The sequence below is a fragment of the Entelurus aequoreus genome, linkage group LG03, assembly GCF_033978785.1.
Source record: "Entelurus aequoreus isolate RoL-2023_Sb linkage group LG03, RoL_Eaeq_v1.1, whole genome shotgun sequence".
NCBI lineage: Eukaryota > Metazoa > Chordata > Actinopteri > Syngnathiformes > Syngnathidae > Entelurus > Entelurus aequoreus.
Window position 1 is genome coordinate 66,482,169 of NC_084733.1, and position 23,751 is coordinate 66,505,919.

The following is a 23,751-nucleotide window of genomic DNA, read 5'->3' on the forward strand; positions in this document are numbered from 1 at the left end:
TGAGACCGTATTGCTATATATTATACATTTCCATAGTTTAGTTAGCTGAGGTATATAATGCACAGTGTATTTTGTCAACAACTGTATATGTGTAACATATTTTTAGTGCTGAGCGATCATAAATCTGCTGCGGAGACACTGTGTGAGGCTCGTATCATAACCCCGCCTCCTGGTGCCAAGCATCTCCGCCGCAGAATGCACCCCCGACGGGAGCACCGCGGCCACACCAACCAAAGCCCACACCCAAACCCTCCACGTGCAAGACCGAATCCACCCAAAAAAAGTCACTTAACAAGAAGCCAAAAAGTGCAAAAACAACAATGCTCGCGCTGCAGGAGCCGCGAACGACCGCAGGGACACAACATTAGGTACACCTGCACTGCAGGTTCGGGTGTGACCATTTAGTGGTCAATTGTACGGAATATGTACTGTACTGTGCAATCTACTAAAAAAAGTTTCAATCAATCAATATCAAGGTACTACACGATTGTCCAAACACTACATGTACGAATAATGTACTGTACTGTACTAGATATATTTTATGGATACTTTGTTGAATGTATGTTTGTACTGCTAGGTTACCGTGGATACGTCCGACCTTCCTGATCCGTGACCGTGTGACAGGTGACCTGGCCACGCCCACCCGGTGGTGACGGGGCGCATCATTGACGGGGGCGGAGCCTCGTCCAGCGGTAGCCGACCAATCGGCGCGTGCGTGCCACGTCGCCACGGTGACCACATTGCTACTGATGCCGTGCATCAAGATTGACTTCCTGTTTACCGAGGCATGCTGGGAAATCCCGTGGAACTCTTCTCCTTCAAGTGGACGTCCTAAGGAACGAGCAGTGGGCGGAGCTCCGGGATGTAATTTGGTGACGTCACTTCCTGTCCGACACGAGGAGACAGAAGTGACGTTTGAATGTTTGTCCACTAAGTGTCGTCATTTTGTCACAGTGAGCGTGAAAGTTAATAAAAAACATATTTCGGGATCAGTTTTTAAAACAAGTTATTTTAAAAGTAATCTTTTGTAAAATGAACAAAACAAAAGGCTTTAAGAACAAGTTGATGTAGTTCCGAAGCAGGCCCGGGGGTGGCGGTAGTGCACGTGGAACAGACAACAAGCAATTAAAAGACGAAGAAGAACCAGTGGCAGCAGAAGAAGAAAAGAAAATGCCGGAAAGTAGCTAAAAAGAAAGTATTTGTTGCTGAAGGTGAAGTTCTGCTGTAAAGTTGCTCTTTGTGCTGCTAAGAACTCCCGAGAATCGAACTTTTGTCAGTGTGTCGATGACTAATTAAGAAGAGTTGTCTGGTTCGCTGCGGATTCACTCGGTAAGTTGACTTCCAATTAGCATACGATCTAATATTTCCTGTGACACATTTAACAGCACATCTATGGTTATGTGTTGTTCTATCTATATTGTATGGTGTTAGTAAGTCTGCTTTAAATCACCACTACTGTGATTTATGTACCATTTTTATTATTACTACAGTGTAGCTATTAATGTAGTTTTACCGTTCATGAAATGTCACTGGTAGAATTGCGCTCCCACCCGGCTGTGAAGAGAATAGCATGTAGTGCTGTTTTGGACTAACCTGACAATCAACACTAAATTGGCCCTAGTGTGTGAATGTGAGTGTGAATGTTGTCTGTCTATCTGTGTTGGCCCTGTGATGAGGTGGCGACTTGTCCAGGGTGTACCCCGCCTTCCGCCCGAATGCAGCTAAAATAGGCTCCAGCACTCCCCGCGACCCCAAAAGGGACAAGCGGTAGAAAATGGATGGATGGACTCTCCCCAGACCCTTGCAGCTCAGCGAACTGCAAGGATCTGGCGAGAGTCAGGTTAGTTTTCAACTTAGACCTAGACAACCTTTATTGATCCACAAGGGAAATTGTTCCACACAGTAGCTCAGGTACAAAGGATGGAAAATATAATGCAGGTATAAAGTTGACCCAAAAATTTACCATAGTAGCAATATAACATATATGTAATATTTACATATACAAACCCTGTTTCCATATGAGTTGGGAAATTGTTTTAGATGTAAATATAAACGGAATACAATGATTTGCTTTTCATTTTCAACCCATATTCAGATGAATATGCTACAAAGACGACATATTTGATGTTCAAACTGATAAACATTTTTTTTTCTCAAAATAATCATTAACTTTAGAATTTGATGCCAGCAACACGTGACAAAGAAGTTGGGAAAGGTGGCAATAAATACTGACAAAGTTGAGGAATGCTCATCAAACACTTATTTGGAACATCCCACAGGTGAACAGGCAAATTGGGAACAGGTGGGTGCCATGATTGGGTATAAAAGTAGATTCCATGAAATGCTCAGTCATTCACAAACAAGGATGGGGCAAGGGTCACCACTTTGTCAACAATTGCATGAGCAAATTGTTGAACAGTTTAAAAAAAAAAACTTTCTCAACCAGCTATTGCAAGGAATTTAGGGATTTCACCATCTACGGTTCGTAATATCATCAAAGGGTTCAGAGAATCTGGAGAAATCACTGCACGTAAGCAGCTAAGCCCGTGACCTTCGATCCCTCGGGCTGTACTGCATCAACAAGCGACATCAGTGTGTAAAGGATATCACCACATGGGCTCACGAACACTTCAGAAACCTACTGTCAGTAACTACAGTTGGTCGCTACATCTGTAAGTGCAAGTTAAAACTCTCCTATGCAAGGCGAAAACCGTTTATCAACAACACCCAGAAACGCCGTCGGGTTCGCTGGGCCTGAGCTCATCTAAGATGGACTGATACAAAGTGGAAAAGTGTTCTGTGGTCTGACGAGTCCACATTTCAAATTGTTTTTGGAAACTGTGGACGTTGTGTCCTCTGGACCAAAGAGGAAAAGAACCATCCGGATTGTTATAGGCGCAAAGTTGAAAAGCCAGCATCTGTGATGGTATGGGGGTGTATTAGTGCCCAAGACATGGGTAACTTACACATCTGTGAAGGCGCCATTAATGCTGAAAGGTACATACAGGTTTTGGAGCAACATATGTTGCCATCCAAGCAACGTTACCATGGACGCCCCTGCTTATTTCAGCAAGACAATGCCAAGCCACGAGTTACATCAACGTGGCTTCAAAGTAAAAGAGTGTGGGTACTAGTCTGGCCTGCCTGTAGTCCAGACCTGTCTCCCATCGAAAATGTGTGGCGCATTATGAAGCCTAAAATACCACAAGGGAGACCCCCGGACCGTTGAACAACTTAAGCTGTACATCAAGCAAGAATGGGAAAGAATTCCACCTGAGAAGCTTAAAAAATGTGTCTCCTCAGTTCCCAAACGTTTGTTGAGTGTTGTTAAAAGGATAGGCCATGTAACACAGCAATGAACATGCCATTTCCCAACTACTTTGGCACGTGTTGCAGCCATGAAATTCTAAGTTAATTATTATTTGCAAAAAAAAAATAAAGTTTATGAGTTTGAACATCAAATATCTTGTCTTTGTAGTGCATTCAATTGAATATGGGTTGAAAAGGATTTGTAAATCATTGTATTCCGTTTATATTTACATCTACCACAATTTCCCAACTCATATGGAAACGGGGTTTGTAATATATACTGATATATTATTATATTATATTTGTATATAATATATACTCCGGCTTCCTCCCACTTCCAGAGACATGCACCAGGGGATAGGTTGATTGGCAACACTAAATTGGCCCTAGTGTCTGAATGTGACTGTGAATGTTGTCTGTCTATCTGTCTTGGCCCTGTAATGAGGTGGCGACCATACTTGCCAACTCTCCCGATTTTCCCGGGAGACTCCTGAATTTCAGTGCCCCCCCCGATAATCTCCCAGGGCAACTATTTCTCCCAATTTCCACCCGGACAACAATATTGGGGGCGTGCCTTAAAGGCACTGCCTTTAGCGTCCTCTACAACTTGTCGTCACGTCCGCTTTTCCTCCATACAAACAGCGTGCCGGCCCAATCACATAATATATGCGGCTTTTACACACACATAAGTGAATGCAAGGCATACTTGATCAACAGCCATACAGGTCACACTGAGGGTAAACGTATAAACAACTTCAACACTGTTACAAATATGTGCCACACTGTGAACCCACACCAAACAAGAATGACAAACACTTTTCGGGAGAACACCCGCACCGTAACACAACATAAACACAACAGAACGAATACCCAGAACCCCTTGCAGCACTAACTCTTCCGGGACGCTACAATATACACCCCCGCTACCACCAAACTTCCCCCCCCACACACCTCAACCCAGCCACACGCACACCCCCCCATCTGCCGAATTCGGAGGTCTCAAGGTTGGCAAATATGGTGGCGACTTATCCAGGGTGTACCCCGCCTTCCACCCGATTGTAGCTGAGATAGGCTCCAGCACCCCCCGCGACCCCGAAAGGGCTAAGCGGTAGAAAATGGATGGATGGATATACAATATATAACACATCCCAATTACCATGACCAATATTACAGTATACTTTTGTATTTACACATTGTTGTGTGATATTACGATACCTATGGGATTATCGCACAGCATTATAGTCTTGAAACGACTCCGCATGTTGGCATTTGGGAATTAGTAATGGCGCACTTGGAGCTGATCGTACGTCTGGCAACAAGCTATGCGTTTCCCAGGTCAGGCAGTGCGTCCTCATTAGCCGCTCTGTTTCGGGAACGCCTCCTGTTTGCGTCACGTGTTCCAACTCCCAAGTAAATGTGAAATCAACAAATGCACTTTCGGTCTTCTGTTGTGCTGCCCGGGCAGAATGTAACAATTTCACAAGACATTTATTCACATTCGTTTGCTTTTTCAACTTTGAAAAGGCATTGGGATGATTTTATTGTGATTGTGCGTGACATGAACCCTTTTCATCTGACTTGTTGTACAAAGAAAAATATTTATATAGTTGCACTTTTAGCAGCGGTATTTCTTTCGAAATAATGCACTTCTTCATTTGAAGTCTGTCATGTTGTAGTACAGCTGAGGTACGCGGGCTCCATGTAGCGGTAGGCCAGATAACCACTTGATTCAAGTACAGTGCGAGTATTGTGTTGATTATTTTATTCCACTTATAAAGTGGAGTAAAAGAGCAAACATGAGAAAAAGTTGCAAAGTTGACTTTAAGAAGACAAAACTGCCATGCAGGTTGTTTTTTTCCTTTAAAACTGTCAATGCTCCAAAAATAATAATGAATCAAGATCAATGTGATTATGAATTTGACATATCTAAGGCCACAATTACTTCAGTTAAAATATTACACTAAGAAATATTTTTTGTGGAAAGTATTGCATATTTTGTGTGTTTGCTATGTAAACATTTTTTTTCTTTGACTAAAAGGGCGTCAAACAAACACATAATAAATACTTAATAATTGGTGGATATATCTGAAGTCGATCTAGAGATTTAGGTGCTGAATGTCAAAAAAGATTTTTAACACTTATGAGTGGGACCCTTTTGCAGTGTTTCCCATAAACTGCCAAGATACCTGCGGCGGTGGGGGCGTGGCTATGGGCGTGGTCACCATGACATCATTGAGCAATTTGCATAATTTATTACAATGATTTGATTTTCTCTAAAAAGGCTCAAAAAATGTATACTTACTAATTAATAATAACAGTTTTTTTTAAACGTCCATCCAGCCAACCATCCATCCATTTTACAATATAATTACAACACTTTATGTACATATTTATATACAGATTTGAACAATAAGTTATTCACTGAAATATATTTATTAATTGTGGTTCTTACAAAAAATATATCTTATAAAATATAAAAGCTAAAATGTCTCAAAGCTCTGCCCCTATAATTAGTGCATACTAAATAATTTAACTTTAGCCTACTACTACAACCATATTATTTACCAGCAACATAAAGTGAAACAGAGGCAGAGGTGTCCTGCCACAGTCAGTAACAAATAAACAGAAAACAGTAGTGGTGATAGATAGACACAGAGCTTCAACAAACATCTAATCCACTGAACAAAGAGCTCCAAAAATCTTGAACTTTAGACTGCCGTCAGTTTTACTCCCTACACTTAACCATGTCTTTCCTACTGCCTGCAGACTTTGCACCCTTTGTTATATACCGTAATTTCCGGACTATAAGCCGCACCTGACTATAAGCCGCACCAGCTAAATTTAGGGGAAAATACAGATTGCTCCATATATAAGCCGCACCCGACTATAAGCCGCAGGGTTTTGATGTGTAATTACCGTAGTATATAGGGGTTCCTGCTACCACGGAGGGGATTGTCGGGACAGAGATGACTGTTTGGGAACGCAAAGCGTCCCATTTATTAACAATAAATCTTTCAATCATTCAATCAAACTTTCACATCTTTGACATGGCGAACAGCATTCGTGCAGAGTACAAATAATACAACGGTGCAAAGTAATACAAAGTGCTCGCCTGTACGTTATCAAAATAACCAGCCTACCGGTATATGAAAAGTCAGTCTTTAATCATTGTGTCATCGTCATCCTCCTGCGTACTAAAACCACCGAAATCCTCTTCGTCTGTGTCGGAGAAGAACAGGCCGTAAATAAGCCGCACCCTGTATAAGCCGCAGGGACCAGAACGAGGGGAAAAAGTAGCGGCTTATAGTCCGGAAATTATGGTACACATGTTGTGTTTCTAATATAAATACATAAGCGGTAGAAAATGGATGGATGGATGGATAATAAAGTCAAATACAAATAAGGCAACAAGAGAAGTATCCTACACTTCTCTTTTGTAAAGTAAATCTGAACAGCCGATATGGGCAACTACATCAACTATATGATTTGCCTGAGAAGCTGGAGAGAACAAAATAAATAAATAAAATAAAAAAAGTATTTTTTATTTTATTTGTGGCGGACGTAATTCTTTCGTGGCGGGCCGCCACAAATAAATGAATGTGTGGGAAACCCTGCTTTTGGCTCCCTGAGGAGTTTAGTGGGATTTTTTCAAATGAACTGCTCCAAAAATAATAATGAATCAAAAACCATTTGGTTATGAATTATTTACATATTTAAGGCCACAGTTACTTTACATCAAATATTACTCTTAGACATATTTTTGACGGGAAAATATTGCATATTTTGTGTATTTGCTATCTAAAAAACTAAGTTTTCTTTGACAAAATGAGCGTCAAAGATAATAAAAACTTATAATTGGTGGATAGATCTGAAGTCGATCTAGAGATTTAGGTGCTGAATGTCAAAAATATATTTTTAACACTTTTATGAGTGGGACCCTTTTGGATCCCTGAGGAGTTTAGTGTGATTTTTTTTTTTCAAATGAACTGTCATCGCTCCAAAAAATAATAATGAATAATAATGTTATGAAATATTTTTGGGGAAACATTTAGCATATTTTCAATCAATGTTATGAATTATTGACTCATTACTTCACATCAAATATTCCACTAAGGAATATTTTTTGTGGAAAATATTGCATATTTTGTGTTTTTACAGTTAAAAACTGGGTTTCTTTGACAAAAATGGCATGGAACATTAAACATTTTTTTAACTTTATATCAACAGATATATCTGAAGTTGATTTCAGCAATAAAAAAATATTTTTGAACATTTTATTTGTTTTGAAATGGATTTTGTAACATTTTGGATGGATTGAGAACAGTCATAAAAAAAATAATTGCCATTGGACGGATTTCTTTCGCCACCATCTTGCTGCGCTGTGATTGGTCGGAAGCTGTGAGCTCTCACCTGAGTTGCCAGGTTAGCAACTGCTTGTATGTTGTTCTTCTTCTCAGGTTGTCATGTTTTTGTCTGGTGTCAGGCGCTACTGCGTCAGTGGCAAACCCCTCCTCACTCTGTTCACCAAGGTAGGGCCAAGTAGATAACACGCATAACTACATTCATGTATAATGCTCACCTGTGCTTGCAGGATCCGTGTTCTCTGTGTGATCAAGTCAAACAAGCCTTGGAGCCGCTCAAACACAAAGTAAGCAATGAGTCATGCTGGGACGTTGCACTGCATGCTGGGTAATTATTGTCTGTGTCAGTTTGTCCTGCAGCAGGTGGACATCAGTGCACCAGAGAACGTGGCGTGGTGGGACAAGTACAAGTGGGACATTCCTGTCTTGCACCTGAACGGACAACTGGTGATGAAACATGGGCTGGACCTGGAAGTGCTCAACAAACTGCTGGATCAGCACAACAAGAAATGATCAATGTTGGATTCAACTCATCCTGTCACGACAAGAAATGATACATGTTGGATTCAACTCATCCTGTCACGACAAGAAATCATCAATGTTGGATTCAACTCATCCTGTCACAATAAGAAATCATCAATGTTGAATTCAACTCATCCTGTCATAACAAGAAATCATCAATGTTGGATTCAACTCATCCTGTCACGACAAGAAATGATAAATGTTGGATTCAACTCATCCTGTCACAACAAGAAATGATAAATGATGGATTCAACTCATCCTGTCACAACAAGAAATCATACATTTTGGATTCAACTCATACTGTCACGACAAGAAATCATCAATGTTGGATTCAACTCATCCTGTCACGACAAGAAATTATAAATGTTGGATTCAACTCATCCTGTCTTGACAAGAAATCATCAATGTTGGATTCAACTCATCCTTTCACAACAAGAAATGATAAATGTTGGATTCAACTCATCCTGTCACAACAAGAAATGATAAATGATGGATTCAACTCATCCTGTCACAACAAGAAATCATACATTTTGGATTCAACTCATACTGTCACGACAAGAAATCATCAATGTTGGATTCAACTCATCCTGTCACGACAAGAAATGATAAATGTTGGATTCAACTCATCCTGTCTTGACAAAAAATTATAAATGTTGGATTCAACTCATCCTGTCACAACAAGAAATCATAAATGTTAGATTAAACGCATCCTGTCACAACCTTCTTTGTGTTACCTCATCTGTTTTCTACTCTCACCCATGGCGGTTACCGTGACAATGCTTCTTCTTGTGTTAGCGTGGCTGCAAAGTGTTAGACGTCCATGTTGCTTTGGGTTACCATGACGACAATTGTTGTGTTAGCGTGGTGTGTGTCAGCAAAGTGTCAGACGTCCATGTTGCTTAGGGTTACCATGACGACAATTGTTGTGTTAACATGGTGTGTGTCAGCAAAGTGCCAGACGTCCATGTTGCTTTGGGTTACCATGACGACAATTGTTGTTAGCATGGTGTGTGTCAGCAAAGTGTCAGACGTCCATGTTGCTTAGGGTTACCATGATGACAGTTGTTGTGTTAACATGGTGTGTGTCAGCAAAGTGTCAGACGTCCATGTTGCTTTGGGTTACTATGACGACAATTGCTGTTAGCATCGCGTGTATCAGCAAAGTGTCCGACGTCCATGTTGCTTTGGGTTACCATGACGACAATTGTTAGCATGGCGTGTGTCAGCAAAGTGTCAGACGTCCATGTTGCTTTGCAGAAAGCTAAAAAGAAGATGTGTGGTCTCCAAGTGCAGCTGCAACACCTGTAAGACAAACTACTTCCTGTCGCCTCCTTGCTGGGCAAAATATCACCCTGTTGGTATCAACCAGGTGATACCAACAAGGTGATAGCAGCTTGTTATCTTGTTGATGTCAACATCATCTTTTTGTTACTAGCTTTTTGTTATTAACTTGTTGACATTAACTTGTTCATAATGTATATATAAATAACTATGTATGTATGTATGTATGTATAGATTTATGAATGTATGCATGTATAAATAACTATGTATGTGTGTGAATGAATATATATATATATATATATATATATATATATATATATATATATATATATATATATATATATATATATATATATATATATATATATATATATATATATTTTATACTTAACTATGTATGTGTGTGGGGGTTTCTCATTGTATCCCATTGGGTTGAGTTTTTTCTTGCCCTGATGTGTGATCTAAGCCAAGGTTGACGTTGTGGCTTGTGCAGCCCTTTGAGACACTTGCGATTAAGTGCTATATAAATACATTTTGATTGATTGATTGATTGATGTATGTATGCATGTATAAATAACTATGTATGTGTGTGAACATGTATGTATGTATGCATGTATACATAACTACCGGTATGTATGTGTGTGAGTATGTATGTATGCATGCACATATATATGTATGCATGTATATATGTATGTATGCATGCACGTATATATGTATGCATGCATGTAGAAATGTATGTATGCATGCATGTATATATGTATGCATGCATGTATATATGTATGTATACATAACTATGTATGAATATGTATGTATTTATGTATGTATATATGTATATATATATATTTATAAGTGTATGTATGCATGTATATATTTATGTATGTATGCATGTGAATATGTATGTATGTATACAATTATGTAAGCATGTATATATTTATGTACTTATGCATGTATAAACAACTGTATGTGTGTGAATATGTATGTATAAAAAGTTACATAAATATATGTATGTAAGCATGTATGTATGTATAAATATATGTATGTAAGCATGTATGTTTAAATTATATGTATGTATAAATAATTATATGTATGTATGCATGTATAAATAACTATATGTATGTATAAATATATGTATGTATGCATGTATAAATAACTATATGTATGTATAAATATATGTATGTAAGCATGTATAAATAACTGTGTGGATATGTATGTATGTGAAATATAACTATTTATGTATGCATGTATAAAATAACTATATGTATGTATACATTTATGTATGTATGTATTCATGTCTATATGTATGCATGTATCCTTTATATATGTATGCATGTAAAAAGTTTTGTTTGTATGTATGTGTATATATGTACAAACCCCGTTTCCATATGAGTTGGGAAATTGTGTTAGATGTAAATATAAACGGAATACAATGATTTGCAAATCCTTTTCAACCCATATTCAATTGAATGCACTACAAAGACAAGATATTTGATGTTCAAACTCATAAACTTTTTTTTTTTTTTTGCAAATAATAATTAACTTAGAGTTTCATGGCTGCAGCACGTGCCAAAGTAGTTGGGAAAGGGCATGTTCACCACTGTGTTACATGGCCTTTCCTTTTAACAACACTCAGTAAACGTTTGGGAACTGAGGAGACACATTTTTTATGCTTCTCAGGTGGAATTCTTTCCCATTCTTGCTTGATGTACAGCTTAAGGTGTTCAACAGTCCGGGGGTCTCCGTTGTGGTATTTTAGGCTTCATAATGCACCACACATTTTCAATGGGAGACAGGTCTGGACTACAGGCAGGCCAGTCTAGTACCCACACTCTTTTACTATGAAGCCACGTTGATGTAACACGTGGCTTGGCATTGTCTTGCTGAAATAAGCAGGGGCGTCCATGGTAGCGTTGCTTGGATGGCAACATATGTTGCTCCAAAACCTGTATGTACCTTTCAGCATTAATGGCGCCTTCACAGATGTGTAGGTTACCCATGTCTTGGGCACTAATACACCCCCATACTATCACAGATGCTGGCTTTTCAACTTTGCGCCTATAACAATCCGGATGGTTCTTTTCCTCTTTGGTCCGGAGGACACGACGTCCACAGTTTCCAAAAACAATTTGAAATGTGGACTCGTCAGACCACAGAACACTTTTCCACTTTGTATCAGTTCATCTTAGATGAGCTCAGGCCCAGCGAAGTCGATGGCGTTTCTGGGTGTTGTTGATAAACGGTTTTCGCCTTGCATAGGAGAGTTTTAACTTGCACTTACAGATGTAGCGACCAATTGTAGTTACTGACAGTGGGTTTCTGAAGTGTTCCTGAGCCCATGTGGTGATATCCTTTACACACTGATGTCGCTTGTTGATGCAGCACAGCCTGAGGGATCGAAGGTCACAGGCTTAGCTGCTTACGTGCAGTGATTTCTCCAGATTCTCTGAACCCTTTGATGATATTACGGACCATAGATGGTGAAATCCCTAAATTCCTTGCAATAGCTGGTTGAGAAAGGTTTTTCATAAACTGTTCAACAATTTGCTCACGCATTTGTTGACAAAGTGGTGAACCTCGCCCCATCCTTGTTTGTGAATGACTGAGCATTTCATGGAATCTACTTTTATAACCAATCATGGCACCCACCTGTTCCCAATTTGCCTGTTCGCCTGTGGGATGTTCCAAATAAGTGTTTGATGAGCATTCCTCAACTTTATCAGTATTTATTGCCACCTTTCCCAACTTCTTTGTCACATGTTGCTGGCATCAAATTCTAAAGTTAATGATTATTTGCACAAAAAAAAAAAGTTCATCAGTTTGAACATCAAATATGTTGTCTTTGTAGCATATTCAACTGTATATGGGTTGAAAATGATTTGGAAATCATTGTATTCCGTTTATATTTACATCTAACACAATTTCCCAACTCATATGGAAACAGGGTTTGTATGTAAGCATGTATAAATACTTTTATGTATGCATGTGTATGTATGTATATATGATAAATGGGTTATAATGTATGTATGCATGTATATATGTATCCATCCAGCCATCCATTTTCTACCGCTTGGCCCTTTCAGGGTCACGGGGGTTGTTGGAGCTTATCTCAGCTGTATGTATGCATGTACAGTTGTGGTCAAAAGTTTACATACACTTGTGAAGAACATACTGTCATGGCTGTCTTGAGTTTCCAATAATTTCTCAAACTCTTATTTTTTTGTGATAGAATGATTGGAGCATATACTTGTTGGTCACAAAATTTTTTCATGAAGTTTGGTTCTTTTATGAATTTATTATGAGTCTACTGAAAATGTGACCAAATCTGCTGGGTCAAAAGTATACATACAGCAACATATATTATCAATTTTGGTGATGTAGAAATGTTACGATCAAATCAAATTATCTTCATGGCATGGCCTCTTAACTTCATGTGAGCGATTGACACCTGCTGACTTCTATGAGCCCATTTAAATAGGGCTCATTGGATGCAGTCATTAGACTATGGAAAAGTCAAAAGAACTTAGCACAGATCTGAAAAAACAAATTGACTTGAAAAAGTCAGGAAAGTTACTTTGAGCCATTTCAAAGCAGCTTATGGTCCCAAAAGCAACTGTGCAGGCAATTGTTCGTAAGTATAAAGTGCATGGCACAGTTTTGTCACTGCCACGATTAGGAAGAAAACGCAAGCTGTCACCTGCTTCTGAGAGAAAATTGGTCAGGATGATCAAGAGTCAACCGAAAACCACCAAAAAGATGTTCTGCAATGAATTGGAAGCTGCTGGAACACAGGTGTCAGTGACCACAGTCAAGTGTGTTTTGCATCACCATGGACTGAGAGGCTACCATGCAAGAAGGAAGCCCTTGCTCCAGAAGCAACACATTAAGGCTCGTCTAAAGCTTGCTGCTGATCACATTGACAAAGATAATACCTTCTGGAGGACAATGCTGAAGAAACAAGTCCATGTCAGAAAACCAACACATTTAGCTGAACTGCACCAATTTTGTCAAGAGGAGTGGTCAAAAAATCAACCAGAAGCTTTCCAGAAGCTTGTGGATGGCTACCAAAAGCGCCTTATTGCAGTGAAACTTGCCAAGGGACATGCAACCAAATATTAACATTGCTGTATGTATACTTTTGACCCAGCAGATTTCGTCACATTTTCAGTAGACCCATAATAAATTCATAAAAGAATCAAACTTCATGAATGTTTTTTGTGACAAAAAAGTATGTGCTCCAATCACTCTATCACAAAAAATAAGAGTCGTAGAAGTTATTGGAAACTCAAGACAGCCGTGACATTATGTTCTTTACAAGTGTATGTAAACTTTTGACCATGACTGTATATATGTATTTATGCATGCATATGTGTATATATGTATGTAAGCATGTATAAATAATTTGATGTATGCATTTTAGAGCTGCAGCTATCGAATATTTTAGTAATCAAGTATTGTATCAAATATCCCGATCGATTAATCGAATAAATCATATTTTTGCTTTATTTTTTTGTCCTGCCAGCTTCTCAGGCAAATCATATTGTTGATGTAGATGCCCATATCGGCTGTACACATTTACTTTACAAAAGAGAAGTGTGGGATACTTCCCTTGTTGCCTTATTTGTATTTTGACTTTATTAAATGGATTTATATTATTATTTGGTGCAGCAATATTTTTGCTTAATTAAAGTTTAATTATACATGTTAAGATGTGCTCTCAATTATTGCGTTTGGCCTTATTGTCTTTTATTTCCTAAACGCCTGTTTTCATTATTGAAGGCTGACACGCACAGCTGAAATGCGTCCGTAGTTGATTGAGCCAATTTGTGTGTGCCAATAAAAACAGGTGCACTTACAGCCCTATATGCTGTGTGGTGTGACCGCATAAATGAAGTTCTTGTCTCTAGTGCGTTTTTGATGATTTATACGGTGCCGTTTAAATGGTGGTTTTTCCACGCAAATCCGCTGAGCTGTTTTCAACCTGCCAATAATACATAAACAATATAAAAAGACAAACCACTTAATAATGACAACAGTTTTCAATTTTAAGAATGCAATACAGTTCATTGCATTCTTTGCATGCAAAATAGTAATCAATGTCCATTTTGCCATTATAAAATGTTTGAGATGAAAACACATATATATATAAAATTATTTCAAAATTAATATTCCCTGAGAAAGTTAAAATAAAACTATATTTTTAGTATCAAAAATAAAACAAGAACAGTTTTCATTATATCAAACATAAAAAATGGATTAGGTAGTTCCTTTAATACTGCATTTGAAATGTGCAACCAGTGGTGAGTCACCACCAAGCAAAAACCGCGCATGCTCAGAAAAGTAGTGTCAGATTTACCGCCTGTCCGAGCACCCACTGGCAGAAATGTAGATCGGCGTCTATGCTATAGAGACTATAGTGGCTGCAAGTGCAAGTTATCCAAGTAGCATGTGGTTTCGTGACTTGAATAACCCGAATAACTTTGCACGACTACTTTCACGTGGTTACTAATGAGAGGCTAATTGAACACGACAGCTCGGATTGCGTTGTTAGTTTCCAACACCATTTGGTGGCATTTGATGACTTCGCGGGAGTGAAAGAACACATCCTGGTTATCATAATGAATAACATTTTTTTTACTAACACAACTTTTGCGTTTACATTTGATAAAAGATGACTTACCTTGCAGGCAGGGAGAGGGGTTAGTGCGTCTGCCTCACAATACGAAGGTCTTGGGTTCGATCCTGCTCTCGGGATCTTTCTGTGTGGAGTTTGCAGTTCTCCCCGTGACTGTGTGGGTTCCCTCCGGGTACTCCGGCTTCCTCCCACCTCCAAAGACATGCACCTGGGGATAGGTTGATTGGCAACACTAAATTGGCCCTAGTGTGTGAATGTGAGTGTGAATGTTGTCTGTCTATCTGTGTTGGCCCTGCGATGAGGTGGCGACTTGTCCAGGGTGTGCCCCGCCTTCTGCCCGAATGCAGCTGAAAAAAGGGACAAGCGGTAGAAAATGAATGGATGGATGGACTTACCTTGTGTGACGTCCCTCAATCGGATGCTTTCTCGACAGGTGCTGCAGCATCGAATTTGTGCTATTGTGGTATGCCAGCTCCACTTTGCAATGTTTGCATACGACTGCGTTTTCCTTCGATTTTAGTGTGAAGTGTTCCCACACCTTAGACAACTTTTGTCGCTTCTTAATTCCCTCGTTTTGCTATGGCTCTTGTCCACTGCTTTCTGCGGCGTCTGCCATTGCGAGTTGTCGATGAAAAAGTTGACTAAACCCAAGCATATTTAAAGGAGCTGTGTTGTGCAGTGCAGGGGGCGTATGATCTGACGTAAACACGCTGTGCAATACCTAAACAGTCCGTGTGAAACGTGAGCTTTGACTACTAAACGAGGCAAAATGCCGTAAAAAAACAAACAAAAAAAACTTAACGACGCCTCGAGGCAGCAAATGTTTCCTCGAATATATTTTGTAATTGCATTACTCGAGTTACTCGAGGAATTGTTTCAGCTCTAATGCCTTTATATATGTATGTATGTATGTATAAATAATTTCATGTAGGTACTGTATGTATGAGGATAAATAATTGTATGTATAAATGTTTTGTGTAACGCGTGTAGTATGTGTGTAACATGCATGTGTAGTGTGAGTGTGTATCATGTGTGTACTATGTGTGTAGTATGTGCTTAACATGTATGTGTGTAACATGCATGTGTAGTGTGAGTGTGTAACATGAATGTGTAGTGTGAGGGTGTAACAAGTGTACCATGTGTGTGTAACATGCATGTGTAGTGTGAGTGTGTAACATGAATGTGTAGTGTGAGGGTGTAACAAGTGTACCATGTGTGTGTAACATGCATGTGTAGTGTGAGTGTGTAACGTGTGTGCAGGCCCGGCCCTAACCAATCTGGCGCCCTAGGCAAGATTTTAGGTGGCGCACCCCCCCCATCGGCAGTGAAGTGTATATACTCACAAGAAACCGAATAGCTTTGTCTTTGACCTTTTTTTTTTACTTAAAGAAAGCTAATTAACAATCAGAATAGTTAACAAGATAAAAAAAAAAAAGAATAAATAAATGAATACAAAAATAAAAAATGAATATCTAACAATTTATTGTCATCATTACAGTGAAATGCTGAATAGCAGAATGTAAAGTAACAGTATAATATATTATATGAGGGACGGCGTGGCGAAGTTGGTAGAGTGGCCGTGCCAGCAATCGGAGGGTTGTTGGTTACTGGGGTTCAATCCCCACCTTCCACCATCCTAGTCATGTCCGTTGTGTCCCTGGGCAAGACACTTCACCCTTGCTCCTGATGGCTGCTGGTTAGCGCCTTGCATGGCAGCTCCCGCCATCAGTGTGTGAATGGGTGAATGTGGAAATACTGTCAAAGCGCTTTGAGTACCTTGAAGGTAGAAAAGCGCTATATAAGTATAACCCATTTATCATTTATTTATGTTATGATTATCTTTAACCGAATCACAGCAGTGCTCAAATTAAAAAACAGCATTCCCTCTAATGTGATATTGCTTAATTAACATTAATGATGTGCACTTTAACAACTAGGCTTACAACTATACCTAATATATAAAGGGGTGGAAAAGTGACTATTACCTGCAGGGCAAACATTAGCTAACCAGAAAGCAATAATAATGTAAACAAAAAACACCTGCTTAAAATATCTAATACAAATGTCCCTGAGGAATGAAGGTGGGACCGTGGGAGTACTGTAATTACCTAACGTTACATTATTATTTTCCATAACAATTTAGCCCCCTCCACAATATTAACCCGACGTTAAAACAGAACTAGCTATTTATTGATTAGCAATTGCCGACTCATGTAACATTAGCTTAATGCTAAAAAGCCAGGTTACTATCACCAGTGTTGGGTTAGTTACTGAAAACCAGTAACTAGTTACAGTTACTAGTTACTTCATTTTAAAAGTAACTCAGTTACTTACACCAAAAAGTAATGCGTTACTGTGAAAAGTAACTATTTAGTTACTTATTTTTTTCTTCTTTTTTTTTTAAAATCTCCCATTAATGCCCTTTTAGCCTTCATTTCAGTACTGTTATTGCACTGGAGAATAATACAATGTGTTGATCAACTTGACATGCATTTGCATCACTCAACTCTGCTAAGCAATGTGCTCTACATACAACACACAAACAATGTGCTCTACATACAACACACAAACAATGTGCTCTACATACAACACACAAACAACGTGCTCTACATACAACACACAAAGACAAAGATATGTTTCTAAGAGCCAATTTGTTTTTGGCCAGAACAAATTGACAAAACTATTTTAAATAGCTGCAACATAACATACATAAGTAACAAACAGCATAATAACAGCATAGCTGAAAAGCAAGAAAGGCACACACTACATACACAAAGCCTAACCAGGCGTTTTTTTCTCTCAAGGAATTCTGAAATAAAATTATGTCTGAAGCCCCGAACACTTTACACATTTCCCCAGTTTTAGTTTAGAGATAAGGAAAGATTGGCCTGGCCCTCTAGCATCCCTCTTTATGTTTGTGAACTTTATAGTCTATACATTTAGAGTAATGTGATAATCAAACACTCTAGAAGTCTAGAATGAAAGAGTATATAAGAGAATTGACCGCAACGTTCCCTCTAAGGTGCACGCCTGTGCAATTGCGCACTGCTCAAGCGTCCTCTGCGCACGGCAAATCTATGCCACGCACAAAATCAAATAAAAAAATAAGTGCATAACAATTTTCGACACACGGACACGACAGAGAAAACAGTTTTCGTCATCATTGTTCAAATATTGTAACGTCTGTCGAGACGCTTTGAGGACATGAATTCCATCCATCACTTTACTGAGCAAAACTCTTTATTGTCGGCCATAAACACATCACCAAAACATTAGTAAAAAAATGATATCTAGCAAAAGTGGTCATTTTCTGCAGTACAAACCAGACCAAAAGCAACTTTGTTATATCAACAGCAGCCGCTCGCTCTTTCTCACTTGCGCCAACACATGCACATATGGCACTTAGCCAGTGATGCGTTTACAGCCACACAAAAAGTGGGACAACTCCAACACCACACATAATGTGTCATTCCAGGTCGTTACACTATGATTTACCAATCAAATGTGTGCTTATTCTAGTGTCATTTATTAGGAATCTTCATTTATAAATATTAATCATTAAATGCTGTTAGTATATTAAATAAATACTAATAAAAATATATTTTTTACAAGCATGAAGTTGCAGGAATGTACACATGATCCCCTGCTTACACCTCATTGTGCAACATGTGAATGTTTTAATGGGAACTAAATGCAATGTCTGAAAGGGGTACAAATGATTTCCAAAGCAGGACCTCCACCCAGACAAACAATACAAGTACAAGTACGAGCCCCCCTCCCCCCTCTCTCTCTTCCCTCCCCACACACACACAAAGAGCGTACGTCTCTCGGGGTGGGGCGTAATGTTGTGACAAATAATATTTCTATTAAATAGGCTTTACTTTGCATTTTAATTAACGTGGGATTATTTTTTGTATTTAAAAATAATAGTACCAACTTTTTTTTTCTTTTTCTCCAACATTTGTGGCACTGGCGTGGCGCCCCCTGATGGACGGCGCCCTTAGCATTTGCCTATACGGCCTATGCCACGGGCCGGCCCTGCGTGTGTGTAACACGCGTGTAGTGTGTGATCATGTGACCATAAAGCATGATTGGATGACAACATGTATGAAAGAAATCATGTTTGTAAAAAACTGATGAGATTTTCTTCCCACAGAAAAAACATTCCAGACAATTCAGAAGATAACAACTTGTCAAGATGGACGCCAAGCAAAGATCTGCAAGACTCACTGGTGGACATGTACAAAAGTAAGTCACCTGTACAAAGGTAAATCACCTGTACAAAGGTAAATCACCTTTACAAAGGTAAATCACCTTTACAAAAGTCAATCAACCCTACAGAGGTAAATACCCTTTACATAGGTAAATCACCTTTACAAAGGTAAACCACCCTTAGAAAGGTGAATCACCTTTACAAAGGTAAATCACCTTTTACAAAGATGAATCACCCTTGAAAAGGTAAATCACCTTTACACAGGTAAATCATCTTTTGTAGAAAGGTGATGTGTCATACGAAGGTACAAAATGTGTACACAAGTAAATAAGGAATATAATGTGTTCAAAAGTAAATAAGGCATACAAAGGTAAATAATGTATACAAAAGGTAAATAGTGTATACAAAAGATAAATGATGTGTACAAAAATAAATAAGGTATACAAAGATAAATAATGTCTACAAAAGGTAAATTAAGTGTACAAAAGTAAATAAGCTTTACATCTGCAGAGACCTTTACAATGATGTGTACAAAAGGTAATTAATTATGTTCAAAAGGTAATTAATTTTTGATTGATTGATTGAGACTTTTATTAGTAGGTTGCACAGTGAAGTACATATTCCGTACAATTGACCACTAAATGGTAACACCCGAATAAGTTTTTCAACTTGTTTAAGTCGGGGTCCACTTAAATTGATTCATGATACAGATATATACTATCAGATATATACTATCATCATAATACAGTCATCACACAAGATAATCACATTGAATTATTTACATTATTTACAATCAGGGGTGTGGGGGGGGATATGGACATCAAGTAGTGGACATAGAGAGAGAGAGAGAGAGAGAGAGAGAGAGAGAGATCAGAAGGCATAAGAAAAAGAAAAAGTATCTGCATTTCATTGTTTACATTTGATTATTAGCAATCCGGGGAGGGTGTTAGTTTAGGGTTGTAGCTGCCTGGAGGTGAACTTTTATTGCGGTTTTGAAGGAGGATAGAGATGCCCTTTCTTTTATACCTGTTGGGAGCGCATTCCACATTGATGTGGCATAGAAAGAGAATGAGTTAAGACCTTTGTTAGTTCGGAATATGGGTTTAACGTGGTTAGTGGAGCACCCCCTGGTGTTGTGGTTATGGCGGTCATTTACGTTAAGGAAGTAGTTTGACATGTACTTCGGTATCAGGGAGGTGTAGCGGATTTTATAGACTAGGCTCAGTGCAAGTTGTTTAACTCTGTCCTCCACCTTGAGCCAGCCCACTTTAGAGAAGTGGGTAGGAGTGAGGTGGGATCTGGGGTGGAGGTCTAGAAGTAACCTGACTAGCTTGTTCTGAGATGTTTGGAGTTTAGATTTGAGGGTTTTGGAGCTGCTAGGGTACCAGGAGGTGCATGCGTAATCGAAAAAGGGTTGAACGAGAGTTCCTGCCAGAATCCTCAAGGTGCTTTTGTTGACCAGAGAGGAAATTCTGTAGAGAAATTATGTTCTAAAGGTAAATGATTTGTACAAAGGTAAATAATGTGTACAAAAGTAAATAAGGCATACAAAGGTAAATGTGTACACAATTAAATAAGGCATACTAAGGTAAATAATGTATACAAAAGGTAAATTGTGTGTACAAAAGGTAAATAATGTGTACAAAAGTAAATAAGGCATACAAAGGTAAATGTGTACACAAGTAAATAAGGCATACTATGGTAAATGATGGATACAAAAGGTAAATAGTGTGTACAAAAGGTAAATAATGTGTACAAAAGTAAATAAGCCATACTAAGGTAAATGTGTACAAAAGTAAATAAGGCATACTAAGATAAATAATGTATACAAGAGGTAAATAGCGTGTACAAAAGATAAATAATGTGTACAAAAGTAAATAAGGCATACTAAGGTAGGGCTGGGCGATATGGCATTTTTAAAAATTATCGCAATATTTTAAGGCAATATCGCGATACACGATATATATCTCGATATTTTGCCTTAGCCTTGAATGAACACTTGATGCATATAATCACAGCAGTATGATGATTCTATGTGTCTACATTAAAGCATTCTTCTTCATACTGCATTATATATGCTACTTTAAAACTTTCATGCAGAGAAGGAAATCACAACTAAAAAAATCACTATTTTTTTCATACGGTGTTGAGCTGGACATGTTTGCCTCTGCATTTTGATGGTGTGGGCGTGTGGCACCGAATGGAGATGTTGACAAGCTGAGTAAGCACTCTTAATTCTCTAGTAGGTGACTTTTCAAATGATGCTACAAATTAGCAGTAATGCTACTTTTTATAACAACGCTTTTGCCCCACACTTGACAAATTACGGTTGTCTGTTTGACATATTCCCACTTGAAGCCAAACCACCGGCAGACGACGTTTTTTGGGGGTATTAATTATTCCTTCATTTGTTACCAGATTCGCACTTTCTCTCTCTCGTATTACCACTCGCACGGCTACGCTAGCATCACAGCTAACGTTACCCATGCTGCTACCTCTTTACCGCGTGAGGGCGTATACGTATGTGACTTATGTAAGAAGGTGCGCTTGTCTGTCTGTGAGAAGGAGACACAGGAAAGAGCGAGGAGAGCCTGTAGTGTAATGCCAGCAGCTAAAATGTATACTCGAATATCACGATATAGTCATTTTCTATATCGCACAGACAAACCCGCGATATATCGCGTATATCGATATATCGCCCAGTCCTATACTAAGGTACATAATGTATACAAAAGGTAAACAGTGTGTACAAAACATAAATGATGTGTACAAAAGTAAATAAGGTATACATCTGCAGAAACCTTTACAATGATGTGTACAAAAGGTAATTAATTATGTTCAAAAGGTAATTAATTATGTCCTAAAGGTAAGTGATTTGTACAAAGGTAAATATTGTGTACAAAAGGTAAATAATGTGTACAAAAGTAAATAAGGCATACAAAGGTAAATGTGTACAAAAGTAGATAAGGCATTCTAAGGTAAATATTGTGTACAAAAGGTAAATAATGTGTACAAAAGTAAATAGGGCATACAAAGGTAAATGTGTACACAAGTAAATAAGGCATACTACGGTAAATGATGGATACAAAAGGTAAATAGTGTGTACAAAAGGTAAATAATGTGTACAAAAGTAAATAAGCCATACTAAGGTAAATGTGTACAAAAGTAAATGAGTAGCGTGTACAAAAGATAAATAATGTGTACAAAAGTAAATAAGCCATACTAAGGTAAATGTGTACAAAAGTAAATGAGTAGCGTGTACAAAAGATAAATGTGTACAAAAGTAAATAAGGCATACAAAGGTAAATGTGTATAAAAGTAAATAAGACATACTAAGGTACATAATGTATACAAAGATGAACAGTGTGTACAAAAGATAAATGATGTTTACAAAAGTAAATAAGGTATACAAAGGTAAATAATGTCTACAAAAGGTAATTATATGTACAAAAGATAAGTATTGTGTACAAAAGTAATTAATGTATACAAAGGTAAGTAATGTCTGCAAAAGTACAAAAGTACACCTACTCAGTGGCCTAGTGGTTAGAGTGTCCGCCCTGAGATCAGTAGGTTGTGAGTTCAAACCCCAGCAGAGTCATGCCAAAGACTATAAAAATGGGACCCATTACCTCCCTGCTTGGCACTCAGCATCAAGGGTTGGATTTGGGGGTTGAATCACCAAAAATGAATGGCCACCGCTGCTGCCCACTGCTCCCCTCACCTCCCAGGGGGAGAACAAGGGGATGGGTCAAATGCAGAGGACATATTTCACCACACCTAGTGTGTACATTAAAAAAGGTAAATTATGTGTACAAAAGTAAATGAGCTATACATCTGCAGCGTGTACATAACCTTTACAATGATGTGTACAAAAGGTAATTCATTTAGTTCAAAAGGCAATTAATTATGTGTAAAAGTTAAATATTGTGTACAAAAGGTAAATAATGTGAACACAAGGTAAACAAAAATACAAAAGGTACATAACCTTTACAATTATGTGTACAAAAGGTAATTAATTATGTACAAAAGGTAAATATTGTGTACACAAGGTAAATAAAAATACAAAAGGTAGATAACCTTAATTCTGTTCAAAAGGTCATTTATGTGTTATTCTCATAACCAGACCTGTTGTTTATTTGGTACCTGCCAGTTTGGACTACAACTGTGGTCTTCCTCAGAGGTTGTCACCTGATGTTTCTGTGACATGTCTGCTTAGCTCATTTGAACAGTTTTTGGAGCTGTCTAGTAGCAGGCTGACAGCGCCATCTGCAGTCCGACCTCTTCAGGACTGTGTCCTAGGTTGGTACGCCACCTGGTCCCAGGTCACAGTCTGGCTATGAGAATAACACATTGCATCATTTTTTAGAAGACCTAGTGAACCTCTCTGGATTAGTAATTAATTATGTACAAAAGGTGATTAATTATGTTAAACAGGT

At 38.4% G+C, this 23,751-nt stretch overlaps 2 protein-coding genes across 10 annotated transcripts in view; both read left to right on the forward strand.

Annotated features, from left to right (window-relative positions):
* Positions 1–1,329, forward strand: part of traf3 (TNF receptor-associated factor 3) — a 37,943-nt gene extending 36,614 nt beyond the window's left edge. For all 5 annotated transcript variants that reach the window (XM_062042512.1, XM_062042510.1, XM_062042511.1 and 2 more), the window contains one exon: positions 578–1,329. In XM_062042512.1, the coding sequence (XP_061898496.1) occupies positions 578–613 (36 nt within the window). In that variant the 3' untranslated portion in view covers positions 614–1,329. The remainder of the gene's footprint in view (positions 1–577) is intronic.
* Positions 1,272–23,751, forward strand: part of mipol1 (mirror-image polydactyly 1) — a 123,261-nt gene continuing 100,781 nt past the window's right edge. For 4 of the 5 annotated variants that reach the window (XM_062042516.1, XM_062042515.1, XM_062042514.1 and 1 more), the window contains exons 1-2: positions 1,272–1,329; positions 19,259–19,350. In XM_062042516.1, the coding sequence (XP_061898500.1) occupies positions 19,341–19,350 (10 nt within the window). In that variant the 5' untranslated portion in view covers positions 1,272–1,329; positions 19,259–19,340. Of the gene's footprint in view, positions 1,330–19,258; positions 19,351–23,751 lie in introns of those variants that run through there. The other variant, XM_062042518.1, reaches the window with a different exon arrangement.